General features: G+C 43.0%; 1 protein-coding gene across 1 annotated transcript in view; it reads left to right on the top strand.

Annotated features, from left to right (window-relative positions):
• Positions 1-26,208, top strand: part of LOC122551385 (protein mono-ADP-ribosyltransferase PARP12-like) — a 42,184-nt gene extending 15,976 nt beyond the window's left edge. The window contains exons 6-12 of the mRNA XM_043693186.1: positions 8,607-8,775; positions 13,635-13,755; positions 15,970-16,066; positions 19,047-19,134; positions 20,110-20,240; positions 21,882-22,033; positions 24,996-26,208. Coding sequence (XP_043549121.1) covers positions 8,607-8,775; positions 13,635-13,755; positions 15,970-16,066; positions 19,047-19,134; positions 20,110-20,240; positions 21,882-22,033; positions 24,996-25,315 — 1,078 coding nt within the window. The 3' untranslated portion in view covers positions 25,316-26,208. The remainder of the gene's footprint in view (positions 1-8,606; positions 8,776-13,634; positions 13,756-15,969; positions 16,067-19,046; positions 19,135-20,109; positions 20,241-21,881; positions 22,034-24,995) is intronic.
• The last annotated feature ends 395 nt before the right edge of the window (positions 26,209-26,603 follow it).

Below are 26,603 nucleotides of genomic sequence, written 5' to 3'. Positions count from 1 at the left end.
CATTTTGACAGGAACCATATAAAAGAAGAATGTTATCTAAGCGGTGAGATATTGCAGAACTTTGGGATGTAGAGGAATCTGGGTGTCCTTGTGCATGAATCTCAAAAGGTTAATAGACACTAATGGCAAGTAAATAGGAGAAAAAATAATATGTTATCATTATGAGATTTCAGTTATGCAGGACACAGTGAGACTACACGCATACTATAAACGGGCTAGGCTGCCATCAGGAAAACACTAGAGTACATTGTAAAAAAATTTAATAACAGAACACTTAAAACAGTGACGGGTTTGCACAGAATCAGCATAGATTTATAAAAGGGAAATCGTGCCTGACAAATCTATTGGGAATTTGCAAGGATGTAACTAATAGATTTGATGAGGGTGAGCCAGCAGATATTGTTTATTTGGGCTTTCAGCAGGTGTCTGACAAGGTCTCACATAAGATATTGGCATTTAAAATTCAAGTGCTTGAGGTTGGAGGTGGTTTACGGACATGGATGGAGAACCAATTGGCAGAGAAGGCGGGTCGTTTTCTGAGTGTCACCCAATGAATAGTGGGGGGTACCGCAGGGATCAGTGCTTGGACCCCAGCTATTCACAACATAGATTAATGATTTAGATGAGGGAACTACATGCAATGTCTCCAAGATTGCAGTTGGCAAAAAGCTGGGCAAGAAGGTGTGGTGCAAGGAGGATGCAGAGATGCTTCATGTTTGGACGGATTGAGTGAGTGGGCATAATGTGGTTAAATGTAAGTTTGTCCAATTTGATAGCAAAGCCAATAAAGAGGATTATTATCTGAATGGTGGTAGATTGGGAAATAGGGACATGCAACGAGACCTGGGTGTCCTTGAAAAGTAAACATGCAGGTGCAAGAGACTATGAAGAAAGCAAATGATATGTTAGCCTTTCATAACGAGAGGATTCAAGTACAGGAACAGGGATGTCTTGCTGCAATTGTGCGTTCACACCTGGAGCAGTGTGTGTGTAGCTTTGGTCTCTTCATCTGAGGACGTTTGTTCTGGCAATGGAGAGAGTGCAATGTAAGTTTACTGGACTGATTCCTGGGATGACAGGACTGATGTAAGTGGAGAGATTGGATCAGTTAGGACCATATTCAATGGAGTTTAAAAGAATGAGAATAAAATTCTAACAAGACTGTGCAGGGTAAATGCAGGAAGATGATCCCAGTAACCAGGACTGTCAGTTTACGGATATGAGGTAAGACTGGGATGAGAAGAAATTTCTTCATCCAGAGAGTGGGGGGGAGTTCTCTGCCACGGACTTCGGTTGAGGCTGTAATATTGAATATTTTCATAAAGAAGTTAGATATAATTCTTAGGACTAAAAGGATCAAAGGGTATGGGGACAAAGCAAGAACAGATTACTGGGTTGGATGATCAGCCATCATTATATTGAACGGCAGAGTAGACTCGAAGGGCTGAATGGCCTACTCCTGCTGCTGTTTTCTGTATTGCTATCCAGTGTACTGTATAGAGTACTGTCACTTTAGTCAGGAAGGATGTTCTTCTAATGGAAACAGCTCAAAGAGGGTTGAGTGGACTAATCCCTGGAATGGGCAGTATTTGTCTCATGTGGAAGGGTTAAACAGGCTGGTGTATATCTCTGGAGCTTAGAAGAATAAGACACACTTAAGTTTCTGAGAGGTATTTAAATGGTGGATGTGGAAAGGATGTTTCCTGTTGGGGGAGAATCTAGAACAAGAGACCATTGTTTACACATAAGGGCTCCCCATTTGAGACAATGATGGGGGGAGCCAAAAAAGAGAAAATGCTGGAAAATCTCAGTAGGTCTGGCAGCATCTGTAAGGAGAGAAAAGAGTTGACGTTTCGAGTCTAACTGACCCTTTGTCAAAGCCAGACAAAGCTTTGACAAAGGGTCAGTTAGACTCAAAATATCAGCTCTTTTCTCTCCTTACATTTGCTGCCAGACTTGCTGAGATTTTCCAGCGTTTTCTCTTTTTTGGTTTCAGATTCCAACATCCGCAGTAATTTACTTTTATCCAATGATAGGGGGAGTTTCTTTTCCTCGTAGAAGGTTATGTGTCTTTGGAATGCTGCTCCTGAAATTGTGTTGAAAGCAACGTCCTTGAATATTTTTAAGGCAAAGATTGATAAGAGTTTTGATAAACAAGAGTGTGAAAGGTTATCGGGGTAGGCAGGAATGTGGCATCATTAGATCACCCATGATCTCACTGATATGGAGATGCCAGTGTGGGATTGGGGTGGACAAAGTCAGAGGTTACACGGCTTTAGTCCAACAGGTTTATTTAAAGCCACAAGCTATCGGAGTGATGCTCATTCATCAGGTGAAGGATCTTATTGAATGGAGAAGGGGACTACTGCTGTTCCTAATTCATTGACCTGCTTGTGTGAGCTGGTCTGAGGTGGAAGTGTGGCCGCAGAAGCACAGCTGACAAGGGGGAAGAGTGTTCTTCCTTGAATCTAATAAGATTCCCAACAGCCCGAAGCAGTGGAAAAGGTGATGTGGATGTTTAGAACTCAATGCAAGACACAGCCAGTGTGTGGAATGGTTTCCAATTGTCCTCCAGGAGAATCAGAGTTCCATCCAGGAAGTCACCAAAGGGAGAATTCTGAACTTCTATTGCATTCCTTGTTTCAGAGTTCAAACACCAGGTTGTTGCTAGGTGGGGAGGTGCTTGTCTCTTTGCTATCACCAAGGCAACCAAAGGCTTACCTTACAGTTTGTTTACTGAAGGCAGCATGTTTGATATGATATCGGTGTTATGCATGCTATTGTACTAAGTGGCCTAATCCTTTATTTGTCACCTTAGTATTAACTGCTAAATTGTCACAACTTCTGTCTGTGTCAATCCTACTGCTTACTCTCATGATGTCAGCAGTCAGACCAACACACACACACTGAGAAGAGATGGTAATTAATCCCTTAAGCCTACTCCGCCTTTCAATAACCTGCTTGATCCTGCCTGCCCCTTTACGTTCCTGGTTAGTCAAGAACCTATCTACCTTTGCCCTTAAAGATATTCAATGAGTTTGTCTCTCCTATTGTCTGGGGAAGAGACTTCCACAGACTCTCAAACCCTAGAGAGAGAAAATAAAATATCCTGTGGGATATTTTAAACATTACTTTTAAACTGTAATTCCTAGTTTTAGTCTCTCCCATGAGGGCAAGCATCCTTGCAGCATCCACTTGGTCAAATCTCCTCAGGATTTTGTATGTTTCAATAAGATCACCTCGCATTTTTCTAACTTTAGTGAATACAAGTACGGCCTGTCCAACCTTTCCTCATAAGATGACCCCTTCATCCCACGAATCAGTCAAGTTAACCTTCTCTGAACCGCTTCAAATATAATTATGTCCTTTCTTAAATGGGGAAGCCAATACTGAACACAGTACTCTAGACGTGGTCTCACCAGTGTTCTATACACCCACAGCAAAACTTGCCAATTTTTTATATTCCATTCCATTTGCAATAAACAGCAACATTCCCATTGGTCTTTCCAATCATTCACTATAATTGCTCTTGGCTAAGATGATAGTTCTGAAAAGCTTAATGTTGGAGGCTGTATTCTGCTCCACCCCGGTCTATAGCTGATTAAGTACTTGGGTGGGAAAAGGCAAAGCATTTTCAGATCTTGCCAGCTGAAGACCTATATCCACACGCTTCCCAATGGTCTTACAAACTGTGTGCATTGTATCTTCTCCCTGATCACTGTTGTGCAATCAACAACATTCTGTTCAGATGCACTTCTGGTTTTCCTGCACCACCTAGGTCCTCAAACCTGCTCCAGGAAAAGGGGGTGACAGAAGCACAAACACAAGCTGGTATCGCGGCCCATGCTCATGTTTTTGTATCCGGATCTGTCTGAATCTCCAAGTTTTGTGATCCCAATCCATGTAAATAACCTGCCCCTTTTCCACTCTTCCTGACAAGTTCACACTTGCTCACATTACACTTCAGCTGCCAATTGTTTAGCCCATTCGGCTAGTGGTTAGCCCTGCTGTCTCACAGCTCCAGGGATCTGGGTTCGATTCCAGCCTCATGCAACTGTCCGTGTGGAGTTTGCACATTCTCCCCATGTTTGCACCAGTTTCCCCCGGGTGCTCTGGTTTCTTCCCATTGACCAGAGATGTGTAGTGTAGGTGAATTAGCTGTGTTAAATTGCCCATAGTGTTCAGGGATGCATTAGTCAGGGGAAATGTAGGGTAATAGGGTAGGGGTTTGGGTGAGGGTGGGATACTCTTTGGAGGGTCAGTGTGGACTTGTTGGGCCAAATGGCCTGTTTCCACACTATAGGGATTCTATGATTTCATCTATATCCTATTACAGACTCTTTAAGTCTTTTTCAACAACTTACTCTCCTAACTATCTTTGACATCAGCAAATTTAGCAACATCCAGGTTATTTGATGTACTATAAATTGTAAATAGTTAAGGCTTTTCTGCACTTTTATCGATGTGTTTTGCCAACCTGAAAATGACCCGTTCACAACTGCTCTCTGTTTCCTGTCAGCTAATCAATCTTCTGTCCTTAATAATGCATTGTACCCTAAACAATGAACTCTTACTTTGTGTAGTCACCTTTCGATGTGACACCTTAGTCAAATGCATTCTGGAAGTCTAAGACATCACACTGACAGGTTTCTCTTTATCTACACTGTTTGCTAAATCCTCAAAGAATTTCAACATATGAGACAAAGAGGCGACAACTTTCACAACCCCATGTTGTCTCTGCCTGATTGCAATCAGATTTTCCCTGAATGTCCTTCTTGATGATAGGCTCCAGTATTTCTCTGGCAGATATTAAACTAACTTGCCTGCAGTTTCCAGCTTTCTGCCTCCTCCGTTCTTGAATAGAGGAAGTAGATTGACTATTTCTCAAACCAATGAGAACTTTCTGGAATCTGGGGACTTTTAGAAAATGAATGTCAATGCCATCTGCTTCAATTTCTTGAGGATTCTTGGATACAGTCCATCAAGACCTCTGAACCTGTCAGCTTTCAGTTCTAATAGTCTTTTTTTCAGTACCCTGCTCTTGGTGGCTGTAATTGTTTGAAGTTCCTCCTTGCCTTTCACTTTCTGGTTTACATTTATTTCTGGGATATTATCATGATTAGATTCTTAATTCCAGATATACTATTGAATTCAAATTCTACTATCTCCTGTGGTGGGATTCAAACCCAGGTACCCTGGATCATTACCTGGATCAACAGTCCAGTGTTAATACCATAATATCACTAGGTGATTACCTCCCAACCGTATGCATGTGAGTGTGTATGTGTATCATCTACAGTGAAAATAGATGCAAAACAAATTAATTCATCTGCCATCTGCTTATTTCCCATTATTAATTCACCAGATAAACTCTCAAAGTATAAAGTTCAATTTACTTAATCTTCTTTTTAAATACCTATGATAGAGCGTAGAAACCCTTACCATCTGATTTTATGTTACTCACTGGCTTTCTCTTGTACTGTTAATGTCTCCCTCCTTTATTATTCTTTTTTTCACTCTTAGCTGTTTTTATAGTATTATTTTTCCATTTTTTATTCACCCTTCTAACTAATCTTTGCTGAGTGAGACACATTGTTTTCAATTTTCTTTCAATTTTTAAACTTTCTTAATTAGCCACATTCTTCTCCAAGAATTTTTCCTTCTCAAATGAATGTATTTCTGCTGAATGTTCCGGAATGTGTCTTTAAGTCTGTAGCTGATACAATGGCCGTCGTTGTCGGCAATCCCTTGAATTTGAGGCTAATCAGCCTGAAATTCAAGTTAATTCTCGACCTGAAAGTCTTTGGGCACTTTGAGCAGGATGTCCCACCTGGTAGTGGGATATGCAGAACAGGATTTGCTTCCTTTTCTTTCCTCCTCTGCCACTTTTCTGCCTCATCACTAAGATGTTGGGACGCCATGTGCAGCACAGCTTTGATGGGCAATTTTGAATGTTTCCCTAAGCTCCTCCCAGTCACTAAAGCCAATGCTGCTTCACTTCGAAGATGTTATGTCACTACCGTTTAAATTACCTTAATCACAGACACACACTCATAGACAGACACACACACATTCTCACACCCTGTCACATACACACACACATTCTCATAGACACACACACACGCTGACACATTCTCGTATGCACTCTCACATTCTCTCTCACACACATAAACAGAAACACACACTTTTACGTACATACACACACCACACACTCATACGCACACATTCTTATATGCACTCTCATGTTCCCTCTTGCGCACGAACGAACACAGACACACTATTATGGTGTTAACACTGGACTGTTGATCCAGGTAATGTTCTGGGTTCCTGGGTTTGAATCCCACCACAGCAGATAGTAGAATTTGAATTCAGTAGTATATCAGGAATTAAGAATCTAATCATGACCATGGATCCATTGCCAATTGTCGGAAAAACCCATCTGGTTCACTCATGCCCTTTAGGGAGGGAAACGGCCATCCTTACCTGGTCTAGTCCCGCGAATGAATAAAGAAAAAAAACACGCACTCGTACATTCTCAGAAGTACAAACATAGACACAAAATACAAATAGTGACACATGCACACATTCTCTCACACCCATGCTCTCGCTTATATGTGTGCATGTGGTCAGCCACACGTGCACTCTCACACACATCCTCACATAAACATACACAAGTAGAGAGACACACACACATCCTCACATAAACATACACAAGTAGAGAGACAACATTCTATTATCTTGAAGTGCAGTCAAACATTACAAGGAGCCCCCTCCGCAGGGCTGCCTGTGTTTATCAACGTGCTCACCCAAACTCGACTTGCTGTGTGAGGAAAATGATGTGATAATTAGTTTCAATTGAAAATCATTTTATTTGTATCTGAGGGAGGCCTTTCGGCTTATTTTTCATGTGTTGGCTCCTTGAAAGAGTCATCCAATGAGTTGCTCTCCCCTGCTCATTCCCTGTAGTATTGCAGTACAGAGGAACCTCGATTATCCGAACGAGATGAGCGGGCACTATTTTGTTTGGATAATTGATTATTCAGATAATTGATTTGGCCTTAAATAAGGGAAATCATACTGATCTAATGCTGTGCTTGACCAGAGAATTTGTTTAAATCTATAACTTTAATGAATCTACTATTTAAACAAACTGATCTTTAAATTCTGCAAATTACAGGTTAAACTGAGAAAGATTATACCCTTACCATCACATAAAAACTGTACTGTGTATGAAATGCCAACAGCTTCGACAATCACAAGAGCATTTGTCAGTTTCCGGGAACTCAGCCTCGTGATAGAAAGACATAAACACACCCTTACACATGCGTTTAGTTTTCGTCCATTTTATTCGTGAACAGCCTGGTAAAGTGATGGGAATACCCTGTAAAACACTGCAAAGGGCTGTATAACAACCCTAACCTAAAAAAATCCCGTCGCTGATGCTTGAGCTGCTTGTATTTGTTTTTGCCAGGATTTTCACATGTTCTTCAGTACAGGTAGATCAAATACACTTACCTCTTTGATGTAACATCTTTGCGGGACCTTGAAACCTCCTTTGGATAATCCGACATTCAGAAAATCAATATTTGGATAATCGAGGTTCCTCTGTATTTAGACAATTCCCTTACAAAGGTCCTGATTGAATTTGCTTTCCTGCTCACTTCAGACCCGAGCTGTCCAGATGACAACATCCTGCTGTGTAAACCAAGTTACTCCCTCTGGGTTCTAAACTTACAAAGGCTAAGCAGTGCAAATTGTTTCCTCTGTGTTTGTCCTTTTCTCAATTCTGTCTTGTTAACCAGTCTGAAAACATGGTCAGCCCCTGTTTAATGGAGTTGCATGCCTTTTAATAGAAGGATAACTGAGTTCATATCCCTCGTGGTTTCCTCATCCTCTTGCCAACTACTCAATGTTACCTAATGCTACCTAATTCAACAATGCTACCTAAAACAGATAAATCAATAAGGAGCCAACTGAACAGCTGATTGCATCTACTCCTGTCATTTAATATCGTCATGGCTGATATCATTGCTGTTTGTATTGAAGGGGCCTTGATGTTCTGTGACTGCTTTCCATCTACACTCTCATTTCCTTCGGAGGGTTGAACCCACGGACCATGGGGCGTCACACTACGATGTGTTAGCTTTCAGTCATCCTCAGCTTTAGCTGCATCCGTGCGCTGGGGCTACTCCTGAGTAGCTTAATATTTAGGCTGCAGCTGATTTCCATCCCAGCGTGAGGCTTTCTGTAATGATTCGGAGGTGCCGGTGTTGGACTGGGGTGTACAAAGTTAAAAATCACACAACACCAGGTTATAGTCCAACAGGTTTAATTGGAAGCACACTAGCTTTCGGAGCGCCGCTCCTTCATCAGGTGGTTATGGAGTACTGTATACGATCTTATACTGATGAAGGAGCAGCGCTCTGAAAGCTAGTGCTTCCAAATAAACCTGTTGGACTATAACCTGGTGTTGTGTGATTGTTAACTTTCTGGAATGTTTGTTTTGTGGTGCTGATACACAGTAATACCCACAAGTATAACGTCCGATCAGAATTGACTTTCTCCTTTAAATTACAACTGAATTGTCTGTTTATTTTCTGAGGCAGAGCTGGGCCCCCAGCCATTAATTTCATGACCATGACGAGCAACTTGAACAAGGTGAGGCGTCTGTCCACCGTCTCATCCGTCACCAAACCTCAGCACTACACCTTAACCACTGAATGGCTTTGGTACTGGCAGGCTAAGGCCGCAGAATGGATTGAATACGGCAAACAGGTGAGCTCCTGGTTTCCTGTGTTGAATTACATAGACCATATCAAAAGAAACAGCTCATTTGACCCGTCTGGTCCAGACTAGTCTATGTTAATGTTCTCTGCCAAATGACTTAAATATTGAATTAGATTTGTTAATGATCCTCGAGTTCTCTCCTCTAATATTGAACTCTCCTAGTGTGTGAGAACATATCATCTCTCTTTACCCTATCAAATCCCTTCATAGTCCTAAAGAACTCTCTCAGGTCACCTCCCAGCCTGTTGCTTACAGATTTAAAAAAACTCTAGCCTGTTCAGTTTTTGCCAATAATTGTAACTTTTCTGTTCTCGTATTATCCATGTGAATCTTTGTTGTGCCTTCACCAGGGTTTCAGTATCGTGCTGGTAATATGGAGACTATGTGACTCTCCACTTGCCTCTCCAGCTTCTCTAGCCTGGCACCTGGGAAAAGCAGCCCGATTTATCAGCACTCCTTCTGCCTTCAGAACCATCCCCTCTCTCCACCACTAGTGCACAATAGCAGCACTACACAGTGCACTGCTGCAACTCACCAAGGCTGTTTTCAAACCTATGAGCTTTACATTTCAAAAAAGACATTGAGACACCTTCACACACGATCCCAACTTGAACAAATATGACCATGCCTTCGTTGCCACTCAGTCCGAGTTAAAGCACTTCTAAATTATTACGGTCTGTAGTGATTCAAGGAGCTGGGCTACCATCTACTCACAGCCCATCAATGGGTTGGCAAGAGATGTTAGCCTTGTTGGTGATGGCACCTTTTTGAAGGTTTTATGAACATCCAAATACACTATATCCTGGTTTCCTATGATCCATTTTACGAGTAAGACCCTCAGTAAATACTTGTCTGTTTCTAAAGAGAAAAGAAAGACCTGACTTTCACAAGCTTGGGACATCCAATGATATCCTTTTGAAATTTAGACACTGCAGTAATGGGTAGGAAATGTGGCAGCGAAATCTGTGCACAGCAATCTCCCACAAAAGGCACTGCTATAACATCCAGATAACCTGTTTCTGTAATGTTGATTGAAGGTTAGCCGGGGATAGCTCAAAAAGCAGAATATTGAAACCTGGAATACAAACCGATGAGGCTGAAGTTACTCACCAGGTCAGGTAGGGTCTGTGAAGGCTGCCAGACCTGCTGAGTAATCTTGACAAGGGATCTCGCCCTTGTTATTCTTAGAAATATACCACAGGATCTTTTAAATTCGTCCAAGTAGATGGAGGCCTCAGTTTAGTGAATCATTCAAAAGGTGGAATCACCAACATTGCAGTGCCCTCTCACTGAGTGTCTGACTTGAACTTTTGTGCTCAAGCCCTGGACTTGGACTTGAACCCAGAATTTTGCAATTCCAAAGCAAATGTGCTCCCCACTGAGCCACGGAGTAAAGCCATTTCCTTCATGGTCACAGCACAATATGCTTCTGCACTCACCAAATCGGCCCAGCAGCAGATGACTTTGCTGAATCATTTTATGACTTTTTTTAAAGTGCTCTTTTGACTCAGTAATAGATCTTCTCATTGCCCGATGTCTCCAGGTTTCTGAAACTCCTTAACTTAAATAATGGGGTCAACTTATCCTACTTTCAGTGCTTAAAGGGAACTGTTTTAAAAGCTATTAAATTCTCAAAGATCATGACCAATACACCCACTATCTCTTTTGCTCCCTTTTTTAAACCCTGGTGGTCAAGTCTGGGGAATTTGTTGTCATTTAGTCTTATTAAAAATCCATAGTACTATTGCTTTACTCAGACTGACATCTTTAAGTTCCTCATTGGTTACTCATAAACTCCAGAATTGATTTTGCATCTTTTATTATGAAGAAGAAGCAAGATTTTGTGTCAGCCATTTTACTGTTTCCCATTGTAACTTCACCTGTATCTGCCTCTGATAAGTCCCTATTTATTTTCACTTACCTCACTTGCCTATTAATGTATCTATAGAAAATATAACAATTTTCCTTGTATTTTGCTAATTTACTGTCAAATTCACTGTTTATTCCTGATTTATTCTAAAATCTCCCCCAACCTCAGGTTTACTCCTCTTCCTGGTAAATTACACAATTTTGATCCAATACTATTTTCACCCTCTTGTTAGTCATGGTTAGACAATTAAGGCCCTTTTCATGCTCTAAAGGACCATACACTAGTGCCAAGATTTCAAATTGATTATTCTTTTTTTAAATACTCACCATTGCTTGTAAACTGTCATTTCTTCAAGTGTAGTTTCCGAATCAACATCAACGCTAATTCACCCCACGGATCAACATAATTTCCTTTCTTAGACTCTAATTTCAAACACAATTAATTCACTCTCAATCTTGATATCAGATAATAGTCACTTTTCCCTAGAAGCCCCTTTAGTACAAGTTTAGGTATTAACCTTTCTCATCACACAATACTAAAGCAGCTTGTTCCATATTAGAAACAGGAATTGCTGGAGAAGCTCAGCAGGTCTGGCAGCATCTGTGGAGAGAAACCAGAGTTAGCGTATCGGGTCCGGTGACCCTTCGTCAGAACTGATCGGTTTTGGGTTGTTCCATAGTTCGTTCCTCGATGTACTGCTCCAGAAAGCTACCTTGTACGAATGAACTCAACTGCTGTGTTATTCCTACAGATCTGGTTTGCTAATGAAGATTTCAGCTATTCCACGCCCCCACCCTTCCCATCCCCCCATCTCCAACTAATGCTTTCTGCCTCTTGCTATGCCTTGGCTGCACCTGAGTGGCTTTGCTTCTTCAGATGTTGAGCTAAATCCTTCCTCTGTATGGTCTTTGTTCCAATCTTTATTATCGCAGTTACCCATCCCTCCTTTTCCATTATGTTAATCTCTCCTAAAGTTAAGAAGCCGCGAATATTTAATTCACCAGCCTTGATTTGATTTAATTTGATTTACTTTATTGTCATGTGTACTCTAGAATAGATGTACAGTGAAGAGTGTACAATGTCGCCACACATGGCACCATCTTAGGTACAAAGGTACCTAGGTACAGATGGTAACATAAAGTAAAGCATTACAATTGTTTTTAGATTAGATTACTTACAGTGTGGAAACAGGCCCTTCGGCCCAACAAGTTCACACCGACCCTCCAGAGCGCACCCACCCAGGCCCATTCCCCTACACCTAACATTACGGGTAATTTAGCATGGCCAATTCACCTAACCTGCACATTTTTGGACTGTGGGAGGAAACCGGAGCACCCGGAGGAAACCCACGCAGACACGGGGAGAATGTGCAAACTCCACACAGTCAGTCGCCTGAGGCGGGAGTCGAACCCGGGTCTCTGGCGCTGTGAGGCAGCAGTGCTAACCACTGTGCCACTATGCTATGTTCTTGGTATAAGTAGAAAAATGATGTTGTAAGTTAACATTACAGTCCTTCCTGTATTCAGTAGAAAAATAAAGGAAAAAGTTCAACACCTTGATCACTTAGTGAGCAATCCTATCAAGCGCAAAAGAAATAGGAGCAGGTATAGGCCATTTGGTCCCTCAGCCCTGCCCTGCCATTCAACAACACCATGGCTGATTGTCGCCAGGCCCCAACTCCTGTTTCATGTCAACTCATTTATGATCCTCAACTCCCCGATATTTCAAAGATCTACCTACCTTCTTTTTATATCCTTTCAGTGATCTATTATTGTCTACATGCTATTAATTTATTGTGAATGCTTTTCACACTCAGATATAGTTCGTCTAACTTTCACCTCGTCCACGTTTTTTCCCTGATGTCAACCTCGTCACTAATGCCCAAGTCTGTTTGTTACTCTCAGTGCCCCTCCCTGACCAGCTCTGCTTATTTACACTCAAACCACTCTCTACCCTGGACCTTTGGCTTTAACCTTACTCCTATCTACTTCCACCGTCCAACTCTTCTTTGTTAAAAGTCCGATGTGCTGCTCTAATTCAATTCACCAGGACGCTGACCTCAACCCGGTTTAAGTAAAACCCATTTCAAGGAACAGCTCCTGCCTTTCCTCAGTAATAGCCCCAGTTGCCCATGAAGTGAAACCCCTGCTTCACAATTTAAGCCACACCTTTAACTTTCTGATCAGTGTGTTTCTGCGGCAGTTGAGAACAGTTCGCTAACAATATGGAGATAATAACTTTTCAAGTTCTTTGTTTCTCATTTGGATAGTCAACTCGTAAATCTCTCAGTTTTCATTCCTGATTATGCCGATGTACGTGGACCACTGTAGATGTAACCTTTCGGATCTGACGGAAGAACCATTCTTATACAGAAAACAGGAGCAGGAGCAGTCCTGCTCCACCATTTGGTGTGATTACGGCTGATCAGTAATCTGTCCCTGCTCTCTCCCCATACTGTTTGATCTCTTTAATCCTAGGTGTGTATTTCTATCTCCATCTTTAAAACATTCAATGTTTTGACTTCAACTATTTTCTGTGGTAGAGAGTTACACTCTCCGGGTGAAGGAATTTCTCCTCACGTTAGTACAACAATAGTCCTGTTGATTTGGTCTTGTGTGTTGTTTCTTTCTGCCTTTATGTTGCACTCAGGTTTTTTACTAATGTACCAATTCACACTTCATTTGGACGTGACCTTTCTTTATTCTATCTGTTCCTATTCTCTTTGCTGCTGCACCAGGAAATATTTTGTTATTTAATCTTCTCTGAGCCTCTCCCAAAGCTTTAATTTCTTCCTGCCACCTTCCACTGGCTTAACAACTCATAAATGTTAATCTTCCTTTCAAATGTGCAGCAATATTGGGCTGTTTATCTCTCCACAGCCTGACTCCAGCATTTTTTGTTCTGTTTTGCACTATGCCCACTGTCTTTTGGCTTTCAGTTGGCCATTGGCCTGACCTCTGGTGTTGTGATCTGACAGGGAAGTTCAAGTGCTGTTTCCTCAGTCACATCGACTGTTCTGGAGAACCTGTACTTGGTGGACAGCAAAGATAAAGCAGTATTCCAGGTCGACAATCATCGCTACATGGTGGACTTTGAAGGTACGGCCACTCCACTGTGAGGAGGAACTCACATCCAGTTCACCAAGTGTCATAGAGTCATACAGCACAGAAGCAGGCCCTTCAGTCCAACTTGTCCATGCTGACCAAGTTTCCCAAACTATACTAGTCCCATCTGCCTGTGTGTGCCCCTTTTCCCTCCAAACCTTTCCTGTTCATGTACTTACCCAAATGTAAACATTGTAACTGTACGCACATCTAACACGTCCTCTAGCAGTTCTTCCCACATACAAACTACTCTGTTTGGAAAACGTTTCCCCTGAGGTCCCTTTTAAATCTTTCTCATCTCACCTTAAAAGTACACCCCCTAGTTTTGAACTCCCTCCACCCTAGGGAAAAGACCTTTGCTATTCACCTTATCTGTGCCCTTCATGATTTTATAAACCTCTATAAGGTCACCCCTCAACCTCTTATGCTCCAGGGAAAAATATCCCAGCCTATCCTTATAGCTCAAGCCATCCACTCCTGAACCCTCTCCAATTTAATTGTGTCCTTCCTATAGCAGGGCGATCAGAACTGGATACAGTACCCCACCAACGTCCTGCACAACCTCAACATGACATTCCCAACTCCCATACTCAATGAGGGACTTTTAAGAATAGATCATAGAATCCTTACAGTGTGGAAGCAGGTCATTCACCCCATCAAGTCCATACCAACCCTCTGAAGAGCATCCCACCCCCATACCCTATCACTGTAACCCTGCATTTCCCATGGCTAATGCACCTAACCTGCACATCTTTGGACTATAGGGGGAAACCCATACGGGGAGAATGGGTAAACTTCACACAGATAGTAGTCTGAAGGTGGAATTGAACCCAGGTCCTTTGTGCTATGAGGCAGCAATACTAACCACTGAGACACTATGCCACCCCTTTCAAGCTTAGTATTTATTTTAAAGCATGAGAATGGGTTTGCATTAATCAAGTGTGCCTTTTGCATGGGCCAGAGTATCCCATAACACTCTACAGCCCCTAAAGTGCTGTTCTAATGTAGGAAACACAGCAATGTGTGCACAGTAAAGTCCCATGAGCAAATCTACTTCCATCAGCATATCTCCTTTTCTGATATTAATTGACCAGGACAGCAGGAGGAACATGTTTGCTCTTCTTTGAATGCTGCCATTTCCATTCTCCTCAGGGGGCAGATGAAACCTTGGTTCATCATGTCGTCTGAAAGGCTGCTTCTCCGACAGTGCAGCACTCCCTTACCGCTGTGCTAAAGTATCAAGCTGAATTTTAGTACCCAAATTGGATGGCATGGTGGCTCATTGGTTAACACTGCTGCCTCACAGTGCTAGGGACCCAGGTTCAATTCCAGCCTCGGGCATATTTCTGTCTGGAGTTTGCACACTCTCCCCATGGGTTTCCTTCAGGTGCTCCGGTTTCTTCCCTCAGACCAAAGATATGCAGGTCAGATGAATTGGCTGTGCTAAATTACCAATCCTGTCCAAGGATGTGCAAGCTAGGCAGATTAACTGTAGGAGATGCAGGTAGGTCTGAGTAGACTGCTTTTAGGATGGTCAGTGTGGACTTGATGGCCTGTTTCGACACTGTCGGGATGCTAACTGTAGTTGGAACTTTACTGGGCACTTGTGTGTCTTGGCAGGATTGAAAGGCAAGTTGACTATAACTTTCACAGGCATGTCAACCCGAGCCTTTGGGTTGGGGCCTGAACCCATAACCTTCTGACTTAGAGGCGAGAGTAACGTCCACTGAACCACCACCTTTTGATGTTTTCTGGTACAAAGTAAAGAGGCTCAGACATACAAGGGCAGTGAGAGACGTCAGGTTGTGAGCAGAAAATTGGTGGCGGAAATCAGTCAAAGGGCCTCAATATGGTGGCTGAGAACACATGTTGGTGTCACCAGGTCCTCAGCAAAGTGCCTACTCTGTTCTCACGGAATAAACTAGTCCCGTTTCACACGTGAAAGTGTCCACAGCCGAACTGGCAAAACCTGAAAAGTAAACCAATCACTGGAAACCTGGCAAGCTGGAAGCTTACCATTGTACCAAATCTCCAGCCAAAAAAAAACAAAAGGCAGTTATACACTGAGCCTAAAGCAGGGTGAGACACAGGGTTGTGTTTTCTTGGAGATTGTTTACTTTGACACTTTCTGTTTAGCAGCTGAAGTATTTGCTTGTAAGATTTTTGTGCATGGGTTAAAATGGCGGCATTATTTTACTTCTTGTTCAGCAATGATTCAGATGAACATGGTCCTCGGAACGTGCAGGGAAGTCCGGAGAAGACCTCGGTTTGTGTCCGATCAGGAAATGGAAAGGCGGATGTACAGGTACTGACACACATGCTGGAATATCCCCTGACAGCTGGAGATTCCGTGTACCTGAAGAGACCTGCCTTGGGACCGTGTGGTATTCCCGATGCATTGTCTATCAGGGAATTGCCTGGGAAGTACCGATGGGCAAGTACCCAGAACCTGGATCCCTCCGAAAAATTCCCCACCTCCTAGGGAGAGTCAGGGACTTCAGAAGGTTTAAAGTATTCCTGCAATAGTGAGCCAGGAAAGGTTAGGAGGAATAACCCCAGCTCTGATTCCTGGGTAACTTCCAAAACTGACCCCACAACCACTCACAGAAACTTCCCCAATAATCATATACACGCACACACACACGTACGCACACACGTACACACACACACACACACACACACATACACAGCCCCCTCACCCACAATAGTCACTCAGACATTCCACCCTCCCTAACCCACAGTCACTCACACTGAAACCCCAACCCCCCACCAAACACAGTCCCTTCCCCAAAGGCTCCCAATCTCCCGCCTACAGACCCCTTCCCATCAATCCCATTGGAGACCACACATCCTTCCCAGAAGCTGGTGACTTTCCCGCGATATTCTGACCTACATTGGCTCCCAAATCCCCAACGGCTTGAACCTCGAATAAAATCCTAAAATGTTCGCCCCATTGTCGTCGCTTGATATCCTCACCTTTCCACCATCTCCACTTTCCTGCCTGTGACTCTTATCCTTGGTTCCCTGATAGACCGTATATCTGTCAGTCTCAGCCTTTAATATTCACCGATGGAGCAACCCCAACCCTCGGGGGAAGCCACTTCCAAACATTCACAAGCCTCTGAAGTAATTACTCCTCATCTCAATCCTTCATAATGGGCCCCCTTTTCTGTAATTGTGCCCCTATGTCCCAGGTTCCCCAACCAGGGAGGTGTGGGGGTCAGTGATTTCTTAGTATCAAGCCCCTTCAGAATCTGTTACGTTTCAATGAATCATCATTCATTCTTCTAAACTCTAGAGAACATCCATGCCGACCAGATGTCCGAACCTAATCTAGTCCCATTTGCCAGCACTTGGTCCATATTCATATACCCATCCAGATGCCTTTTAAATGCTGCAATTGTACCAGCCTCCACCACTTCCTGTGGCAGATAGGTCTAATTAACTCAGCTTCTCATCATAGGAAAAACTCCCTCATCCCAAGAACCAATTGAATGAACCTTCACTGTTATCTCCAAATCAAGTATATTGTTTCCTAAGTACAGAGATCAATATAGCACAGAGTAGTCGGTATGCTCCCACCAACTGGCGTACAATTGATATCAGACTGTTCCTTCAGTTCTGTTCCAATGCCCTTGCAAGAGAGGTGCAAATTGCAAACATAAATGCCCAACTTTATACTTTCTGAACTATCAATTCTGAGCCAAAAGCTGAGTCTTGTGGTCCCTTAATCTCAACTCTGATCTTTGTAGGTATATCCAACAACCTCTTTCTCTTGCGTATTCTTTTTGTTCGTGTTTGCCCCATCCTTATACAAATGAATGGAGCTGTCCCCATCAGTAAGAGTAGTTAAACCTCCAAGGTGGCAATGAATTGCCTGATGTCCCTGCTAGCTATTTTCTGATCTACTCATTAGTACACACCTCTGGAACAAGTGGGACTTAAATCTGATCCTGCTGGCCCAGAGGTAGGAATACTACCACTGTGCTGTGAGATCCCTCCTCCATGCCCCTGGTAAGTTTGCCGACTGTATTTGGATATATTTATAGATATCATCACATGACTGCCCATGCTGTCACCATTGGTTCTTGAACATGTCCATCATCACAGAGCCCTCCCTTCCTACACCAACTGGAAGGTGGATAAATTGCTCATCACCCAATTGAATGAACCTTGGCAATCAATCACAACAGCCTTCCTCCTGTGTTCCCTTGTTTTTATAATTAATGAACAAATGTATAAAATAGAGAAAACATCATTTATTTTCATGTTGCCACCATTTTGTTTCTCCTGGGTTGCTTGCAGTATCCTGGAGGTTAATCTGTAAGGTACACTGTGGGGAGGATACCTAGAGACTGAAAGGGGACAAATTAAGTGAGCAGGCACCAAGATGGCAGTGCAGTGTAATGTGGGGAAGTGTGAGGTTACTCACTTTGGTCCTAAGAATGGAAACATTGAATACTTTGTTAAAACTGTGAAATGTTGATGTCCAACAAGACTTGGGTGTACCATACCAGGAACACTGACAGTTAGCATGCAGGCAGAGTAAGCTATGAGGGAAATAGCCTAATGGTTTTGGTGCTTGACTAGTGCTCCAGAGACCCAGGTAATATTCTGGGAACCTGGGTTCAAATCCTGCCATGGCTGATGATGTAATTTGAATTCAATAAAAATCTGGAATGAAAGAGTCTAACGATGACAATGATGATTGTCGTTAAAAACACATCCTGGTTCACTAATCCCCTTCAGAGAAAGAAGCTGCCATCCTTGACTGATCTGACTTACATGTGATTCCAGACACTGACCTCTGAAGTGACCTCTTGCAATCTGTTCCGTTGTACCGGTCTCTAAAAAGCAATGAAAATGGACAACCTGACATTAGATCCCTAAACAATTCAAATATTAAAAGCTGGGCCAGGTAGGAGGAGTCAGGTAGCACTGTTTCATGCACGGGCTAATGGGGGAAATCTGGGATTCCCTCTGCCAAAGGGCTGTAGAAGCTAATTGCTGCTTTCATGATTGGGATGTACAGATGTTCAATCAGGAAGTGATTTGGAGCAATAAGGTGGAGAAGTAAATTTGAGCTGTGACCCCCAATCACAATTTGACTGAATGGCAAAACAGGTTCAAGGTGTTGGGTGTCATTGCCCTGTTTACACATGTTACAATGTACAGCAATGACCCAAACACCATGTATCCTGTGTGGAACAGCATGCAGCCTGTGACAGGCTTTTGACGGTTATCTTGAAAAGGTCTTTCAGTGAACTGCTGTCTCCCTCTTACAGCAACAACGAGGTCAAAGATGAAGCAGCTCAAAGTACAGTCATTCCAACTCATTGGGAAATGTCAGCTCAGCCGACTAATGGGTATAAGGTAAAGGACTGTCAGCTGATCGAACAATGCAACTCATATCAAACTCACTATTCTGCAGGAGAAGAACAGAATTTGAGGTAATAATGTTCTGAAGGAGCTGACATTAAAGGTTTGCATTTATATAACACCTCTCATGACTCCAGGATGTTCCAAAGCACTCTATAACTACTGGAATACCTTTTGAAGAGTACTCGCTGTTGCAAGATGTGGCAGTCAATTTGCAAGAAAGGTGCTTTGTGAACGCAAAGATTTTAAGCAAGCAACAGTAAACATACACTGTTTACCATCTCATTCATAGGGTCATAGAGATGTACAGCATGGAGACAAACCTTTCAGTCCAACTTATCCATGCTGACCAGGTATCCTAAATAGTCCCATTTGACCCATATTCCTCTAAACCCTTCCTATTCCTTTACCCATCCAGATGCCTTTTAAAGGTTGTGATTGTACCAGCCTCTACCACCTCCTCTGGCAGCTGATTCCATACACGCACCACCTTCTGTGTGAAAAGGTTGCCCCTCAGGTTCCTTTTAAATTTTTCCCCTCTCACCCTAAACCAATGCCCTCTCGTTGTGGACTCCCCCTCCCCCGCACGGCCCCAAAGGGAAAAGACTTTGTCTATTTATCCTATCCATGCCTCTCATAATTTTATAAACCTCTATAAGGCTATCGCTCAGCCTCTGATACTCCAGGGAAAACAGCCCATTCACTAAGCAGATTTACTCATTGACTAGTCAACGTGCACTTCTAGTCATCTCGCTTCTTAAGCAGATTCACTCATTAACTAGTTGATGTATATTGCTAACTGTCTCCCTCATTAACTGACTCCTATTTGTAGTGTTATCAGAATACTGAAAATGTATTTCCATTTTAAAGTAGTTGGTTAAAGTGAAACAAATGTTTTCAACATTTGCTGTATTTAAGGGTGCTCTGTCTCCCATGCTCTGAGACTCTGATCTCTGATTCTGTCTGCAGCTTGTTCGAGTGCTTGAGTCTTCAGAGGAATATAAACAGGTGCAGACCCTCTTTCAGCGGACCATGAGAAACAGTGTCATCCAGAAAATCGAGCGAGTCCAAAATCTGGCTCTTTGGGAAGTCTTTCAATGGTTTGTAAAAGAAAGACTTGCATTTCCATAGCACCTTCCATGACCACGGTCCTCTCAAAGTATTTTCTGACCAATTAAATAGTTTTGAATGTTAGTAACTGTTAAGAATATCATAGACAAAATGGGCGAATTTAAATTATGTTTGCCTTTTCCCCATTAAGCCTGAGACAGAAGACGTTTGATCTGTGAGAAGCACATAGAGTCATAGAGATGTACAGCTTGGAAACAGACCCTTCGGTCCAAACCGTCCATGCCGACCAGATGTCCCAACCCAATCTAGTCCCAACTGCCAGCCCTTGGCCCATATCCCTCCAAACCCTTCCTATTCATATACCCATCCAGATGCCTCTTAAATGTTGCAATTGTACCAGCCTCCACCACATCCTCTGGCAGCTCATTCCATACACGTACCACCTCTGCGTGAAAATGTTGCCCCTTAGGTCTCTTTTATATCTTTCCCCTCTCACTCTAAACTTATGCCCTTTAGTTCTGGACTCCCCTCACCCCAGGGAAAAGACTTTGTCTATTTATCCTATCCATGCCCCTCATGATTTTATAAATCTTTGTAAGGTCACCCCTCAGTCTCCGACACTCCAGGCAAAACATCCCCAGCCTGTTTAACCTCAAATCCTCCAACCCTGGCAACAACTTTGTAAATCTTTTCTGAACCTTTGCAAGTTTCACAACATCTTTCTGATAGGAAGGAGACCAGAATTGCAATATTCCAACAGTGGCCTGTACAGCCGCAACATGACCTCCCAACTCCTGTACTCAATACTCTGACCAATAAAGGAAAGCATACCAAATGCCTTCTTGACTATCCTATCTACCTGCGACTCCATTTTCAAGGAGCTATGAACCTGCACTCCAAGGTCTCTTTGTTCAGCAAAACTCCCTAGGACCTTACCATTAACTATATAAGTCCTGCAAAGATTTGCTTTCCCAAAATGCAATACCTCACATTTATCTAAATTAAACTCCATCTGCCACTCCTCAGCCCATTGGTCCATCTGGTCCAGATCCTGTTGTAATCTGAGGTAACCCTCTTCACTGTCCACTACACCTCCAGTTTTGTCGTCTGCAAACTTACTAATTATACCTCTTATGCTCGCATCCAAATCATTTATATAAATGATGAAGAGTAGTGGATCCTTGAGGCACTTCACTGGTCACAGGCCTCCAGTCTGAAGAACAACCCTCCACCATCACCCTCTGTCTTCTACCTTCGAGCCAGTTCTGTATCCAAATGGCTAGTTCTCCCTGTATTCAGTGAGATCTAACCTTGCTAAACAGTCTCCCATAGGGAACCTTGTCGAATGCTTTACTGAAGTCCATTTAGATCACATCTACCGCTCTGTCCTCATCAATCCTCTTTGTTACTTCTTCAAAAAACTCAATCAAGTTTGTGAGACATGATTTCCCACGCATAGAGCCATATTGACTATCCCTAACCAGTCCCTAATCCCTTTCCAACTACATGTACATCCTGCCCCTCAGGATTCCCTCCAACAACTGGCCCACCACCACTGTCAAGCTCACCGGTCTGTAGTTCCCTGGCTTGTCCTTACCACCCTCTTAAACAGTAGCACTATCTTCTCCCAGGAAGGTCACAGGTGGTTGTTATTTGTATTTGTGAGACAGGCAGAAGCAACAAATGAAGAGAAGAAATGGTGGTAAAGCAGTGGATGAGAGGCAACTTTTCTATGGCTGGGATTCCTCACCCACTTCAACAATCCTCAAGGAGAACTTTGACTGGAGGAGCTGTGGGACACATGGTGAAGGTTACGGGAAAGGTAACGGGCAATATCAGTGCTTCACCTTGAGTTTCTGTTTACATCTGCAGGTGACATAAACGTGCCTGATAACTCATGACCCAGGCGTTGTTACAAAGCTTGGCCACTGGGGGTAGTTAACTACATTGAAGTTGAGGAATGTGTTGCATTTTATTTTTGGCTTTCTTGAACCGTCCGGATGTATTTAGTGATTATGACCAGCAGCAAGTGTATTGTGGGAAACTGTAATATTGACTTTTAATAATTTCCTCCCTTGAATCAACATACAGAGCACTATTTGACATATATTTGATTTGTTTTTAGCTGGGATGTAACAATTAAAAACATGATAGACTGATAGTGTGTATTCAGCTCTTATGCCAGAAACATCTGCTAACCAATCCCTCAACCTTGCTCTCCCTGCCTGGGCACCGCAATTTCCTCTCTTTCTGGTATTATTCCAATGCCCTTTCTGAAGTGAATGTTGAATCTACTTCCATCGCCCTTTTAAGTAGTGCATTCCAGATAAAGGAACTGGCTATGTTTTTTTTAAAAAAAACCATTTGTCTCCCTCTGGTCCTGTAACCTGAAATCTGTGCCTCCTGGTAGTTGACCTTTCCACCAACAGAAACCCCTTACCTCCTGTATGAAACCACATTTTGAACACACCAATTAAACCTCTTGCTGACTATCTCTTGTTCTGAGGAAGGATCACGTGACACAAAAAATTAGCTCTGATTTTTCTCCACAGACGCTGCCAGACCTGCTGAACTTTTCCAGCAATTTCTGTTTTTGTTGCTGAATGTAAGAACAGGTTCAACAAGTTGGAGTGTGGTGGTGAAAGGGGACACGTTACCATCCCCTCCCTTTCTCACTGTTCCATCCAGTATATTGAGTTGGTACTGCTTCCCACACTAACCCGGAACTAGAAAAATTGACTTTGCATCCAATTTCCCCTCGACCTTCTGTCTCATTCACATGTCCATCTCCAACTCCTCTCTTCCCTTTCTCAGCCTTGCTGTCTCCATTTGCTGTAAGCCCATTGGCTCCCTGAGGCTAATCTTTCTCACCCCCCACTTCCAGACTCTCTGCTCCTTTGTCCTTGCCACGTCTGCTCAGAGAATGCCACCTTCTGTACTATTGCTTCCAATGTGTCATTTTTTTTTTCTCAGCTGTGGATTCTCCCTCCCCCATGCACTGTGTTAGTTGGAGGCCTTGGCAGTGTCTGTTCTCTGTCTCACACTTGCCACTTCCCCTCCTCCCTATGTCATAACATTGCTCCTCGTGACCTCATCTTCCACTCCCCTACGCCATATACATTGGATGATCTTCTGCCATTCCAGCCACTTTCAGTCCACTGCCACCCCAAACACTCTGTACAGTCCCTTCTCTTTCCAGCATTCCAAAAGGATTGTTCCCTTTGGGGACCCTGGACCACTCCTCCGTTACCCCCAACACTCCATTCATTCCCTGGGGCACCTTTCCATCCAGGCTTCGGAGAGGCAACGCTGCCCTTCCAACTCCTCCCTTCTCATTGTCCTTTCAAGAAAAGCAGCAATTTACTCGTCATTCTTTTATTGTAGTATTCCGTCTTCAATATTCACAATGTGGTCTCCTGTATATTAAAGGGGCTAAACTGGGTGCTCAGCGAAATTCAGTGTGTGAGCATGATCCTAACCTCCCAGCTGCCTGCGACTTTAATTCTCTGCCCTTTCTCCCAGTCTGATTTTATAATTCTCCACCGAAACCCAGCAGGAGCATCACGTTATTGTCTGTTGATTGGGCTATTGCGAACCCAACATGGACTTCGAAAATTTCCAATTGCCAACCTCCTGTCCTCATGTTGTTTTGTGTCTCTTTGCTGATTTGTTGTATTTTTCTTATTTCCTTTGTGTTCTGACTTCAGTTAGAACATTTTGACCATTCTGGGCATCACAATTGAGGAAGGACGTCAAGGCCGGACAGAGGAAGCCCAAACAGGAGCTGTCCTGTTAGCCTGCCTTTCACACCCCACCCTAGGGTTGCTCCTTTTCTATTACTCTACATGTCTTCTCACCACCCTCTTTGCCCTTGCACCTTTTGCTGTTGAACCTCTCCTGCTCTCCGCCAAATCACAGACCTTGCCTTTGCTTTTCCCAATGTCCTCCTTTGTGGACAGCGGGGCCAGCTTTATTAGCTTGCCTGGCCTACCTGGAGAGGTTTGTTTATGTACACGCCCAGGTCTCTCTGTTTCTGCACTGAGCTTTCAAGGGAGAATGAAAATGAGCAAAGTCTGCTGCGTTCTCCCAATGACTGTCTTGCGTGTGTATGCGTACCGATGCGTGTGCACTAGCACTTACGAATATGTTTTATCATGTGTGAATTTTTATGGTGTGTGTGTGTGTGTGTATGTGTGAGCGAGTTTTTGTGTGTTTTACTTCCTAGTGCTTGTACACTTAGATCTTTTCAGGACACAAGTAGCCTCTGCTGTGTTGATCGCCATGGTAACTAGGTGGTTGCTGGCAATTGAACTAAACCCTTGCTCACTTCATTCCCTTAAAGAAGGCACAGACGCTATGGGAGGGGGCAGGTGAAAGAAAATAAGAGCTGGGGAGAGGATTTCCACCCTTGAGGGTAGATTATTCTTTGAATCCTGGTTGGTGGTGAGGAACAGTGCAAAGTATCCATGTGGCCTTCCACACATTGCAAATGACTAAAAGCACCCCCAAATCTTGCTATGCAGATCTGCCTTCTGAATTGCAATCCCATTGGTCAGTTTTTTTTGTGAGGTCTGATCTATTAATTTTTAGCTGGGTCATTGAAATAATGGGGTCAGATTTGGGAAGGTTGTGTTGCATGGTAACTTGAATCTATTCCAATTATGAGACTAGATCTGCACCAGAAGAATTACTGTCTAGATGTGCATGTCTCATTTCGGTTTATGTTCACTGTTTTTTATTTTGCGGTTGCTTATGTACTTAAAAATGGTCTGTTCCACCGATAGGGAGTTACCTGGCCAGAGACGCATCCTACGCCGACAATTATTTCTCCACCACATCAGCCACTAAGACTATGTTTCTGGCAAGAGTCCTGGTTGGCCAGTTTTTCAAAGGAAGAGCAAATTACTGTCGGCCACCTTCGAAAGATGGCTTGTACACCAATCTGTATGACAGCTGCACTGACGATGGCTTCAACCCATCGATCTTTGTCATATTTGAGAAACACCAGATCTATCCAGAGTACGTCATTGAATACAGCAACAAAGTTGGCTTCCTCCAATGGATAAGGGGAGTTATGTCAGGAATTTCAGCATCAGCCAAGTGACAGTAGCTTGGCGCCATTTTATCTTCATCCTCTGTGCTGCTGTTTACACATTCTTAATCAACTTGCTCTTAATTTAGTTCATCAATGTGTCATGGTTGACCTTTAATCATTAACCAGCCACTGGACATTCAATCACCCTAAACAATATGGAGGTGCTGGTGTTGGGCTGGGGTGGACAAAGTTAAAAATCACACAACACCAAGTTACAGTCCAACAGGTTTATTTGGAAGCACAAACTTTTGGAATGCTGCTCCTTTGTCGGTAGCTAATGGGGCAGGATCTTAGAACACAGAGCTTACAGTAAAATATCAAAGTGTCATACAAACTGATGCGATGTATTGAATAAACCTGGATTGCTGTTAAGTCCTTAATCAGTTAGAATGGGGATGCAGGTTTCGATTCATTAATATGTAAATCCCAGAACGAAGGAGGAGCACTCCGAAAGTTTGCACTCCGAAAGTTTGTACTTCAAATAAAGCTGTTGGTCTATGACCTGGTTCTGTGTGATTTTTAACTTTGAACAATTAAAATTATTGTTTTATTATTGGTGACTAAACAATAAGCAATCAAATCATTTATAATCACTGCCTTCACAACCTCATCAATCTTGCTAATAGATTTTGCACTTCTGTTGATGGTATGTTGTAACTTTATAAATCATTACTTATTGTATAAACCAATGACTATGAAGGAGTTAAAGTTCATGTTGAGCCAAATCCAACTAATCTGATAATATCACACAGTCTTTTGGCAGAGATGGTTAAGTTCTGGATGAGTAGTTGAAGGGAGCTGATAGATTCAGTACAGTACCTGAGAATCCTTGGTGTTTATGCCTGACTAGAAATGTAATTGCCATTTATTGCTGTCATGGAATAAATCATCTTATTAACCAAGACAAATGCCTCTTCTGTTTCGACTCACAAGTGATCTATCCTGACCTGTTGATAATTAGACAGGCCTTAGACATAGCATAAACAAGGGAGGACTGGTGATGGTGAACAATTTCAATCAACCTACCCCAGCATCACATTCTGGCAGGAATGGTAAATAGCACACTGGTTAGACCCCAGCTGGAGTATTGTATCCAATCTGGATGCCACACTTTGGGACAGATGTTTTGGGCAGCATGGTGACTCAGAGGTTAGCACTTTTCCCTCAGCACCAAGGACCTGGGTTCAATTCCACCCTCAGGCGACTGTCAGTGTGGAGTTTGCATATTCTCCCCATGTCTGTGTGGGTCTCTGGGTGTTCTCATTTGCTTCCACAATCCAAAGATGTGCAGATTAGG

The sequence above is a fragment of the Chiloscyllium plagiosum genome, chromosome 7, assembly GCF_004010195.1.
Source record: "Chiloscyllium plagiosum isolate BGI_BamShark_2017 chromosome 7, ASM401019v2, whole genome shotgun sequence".
NCBI classification, from domain to species: Eukaryota; Metazoa; Chordata; class Chondrichthyes; order Orectolobiformes; family Hemiscylliidae; genus Chiloscyllium; species Chiloscyllium plagiosum.
This window is presented reverse-complemented; position numbering and strand designations above follow the sequence as displayed.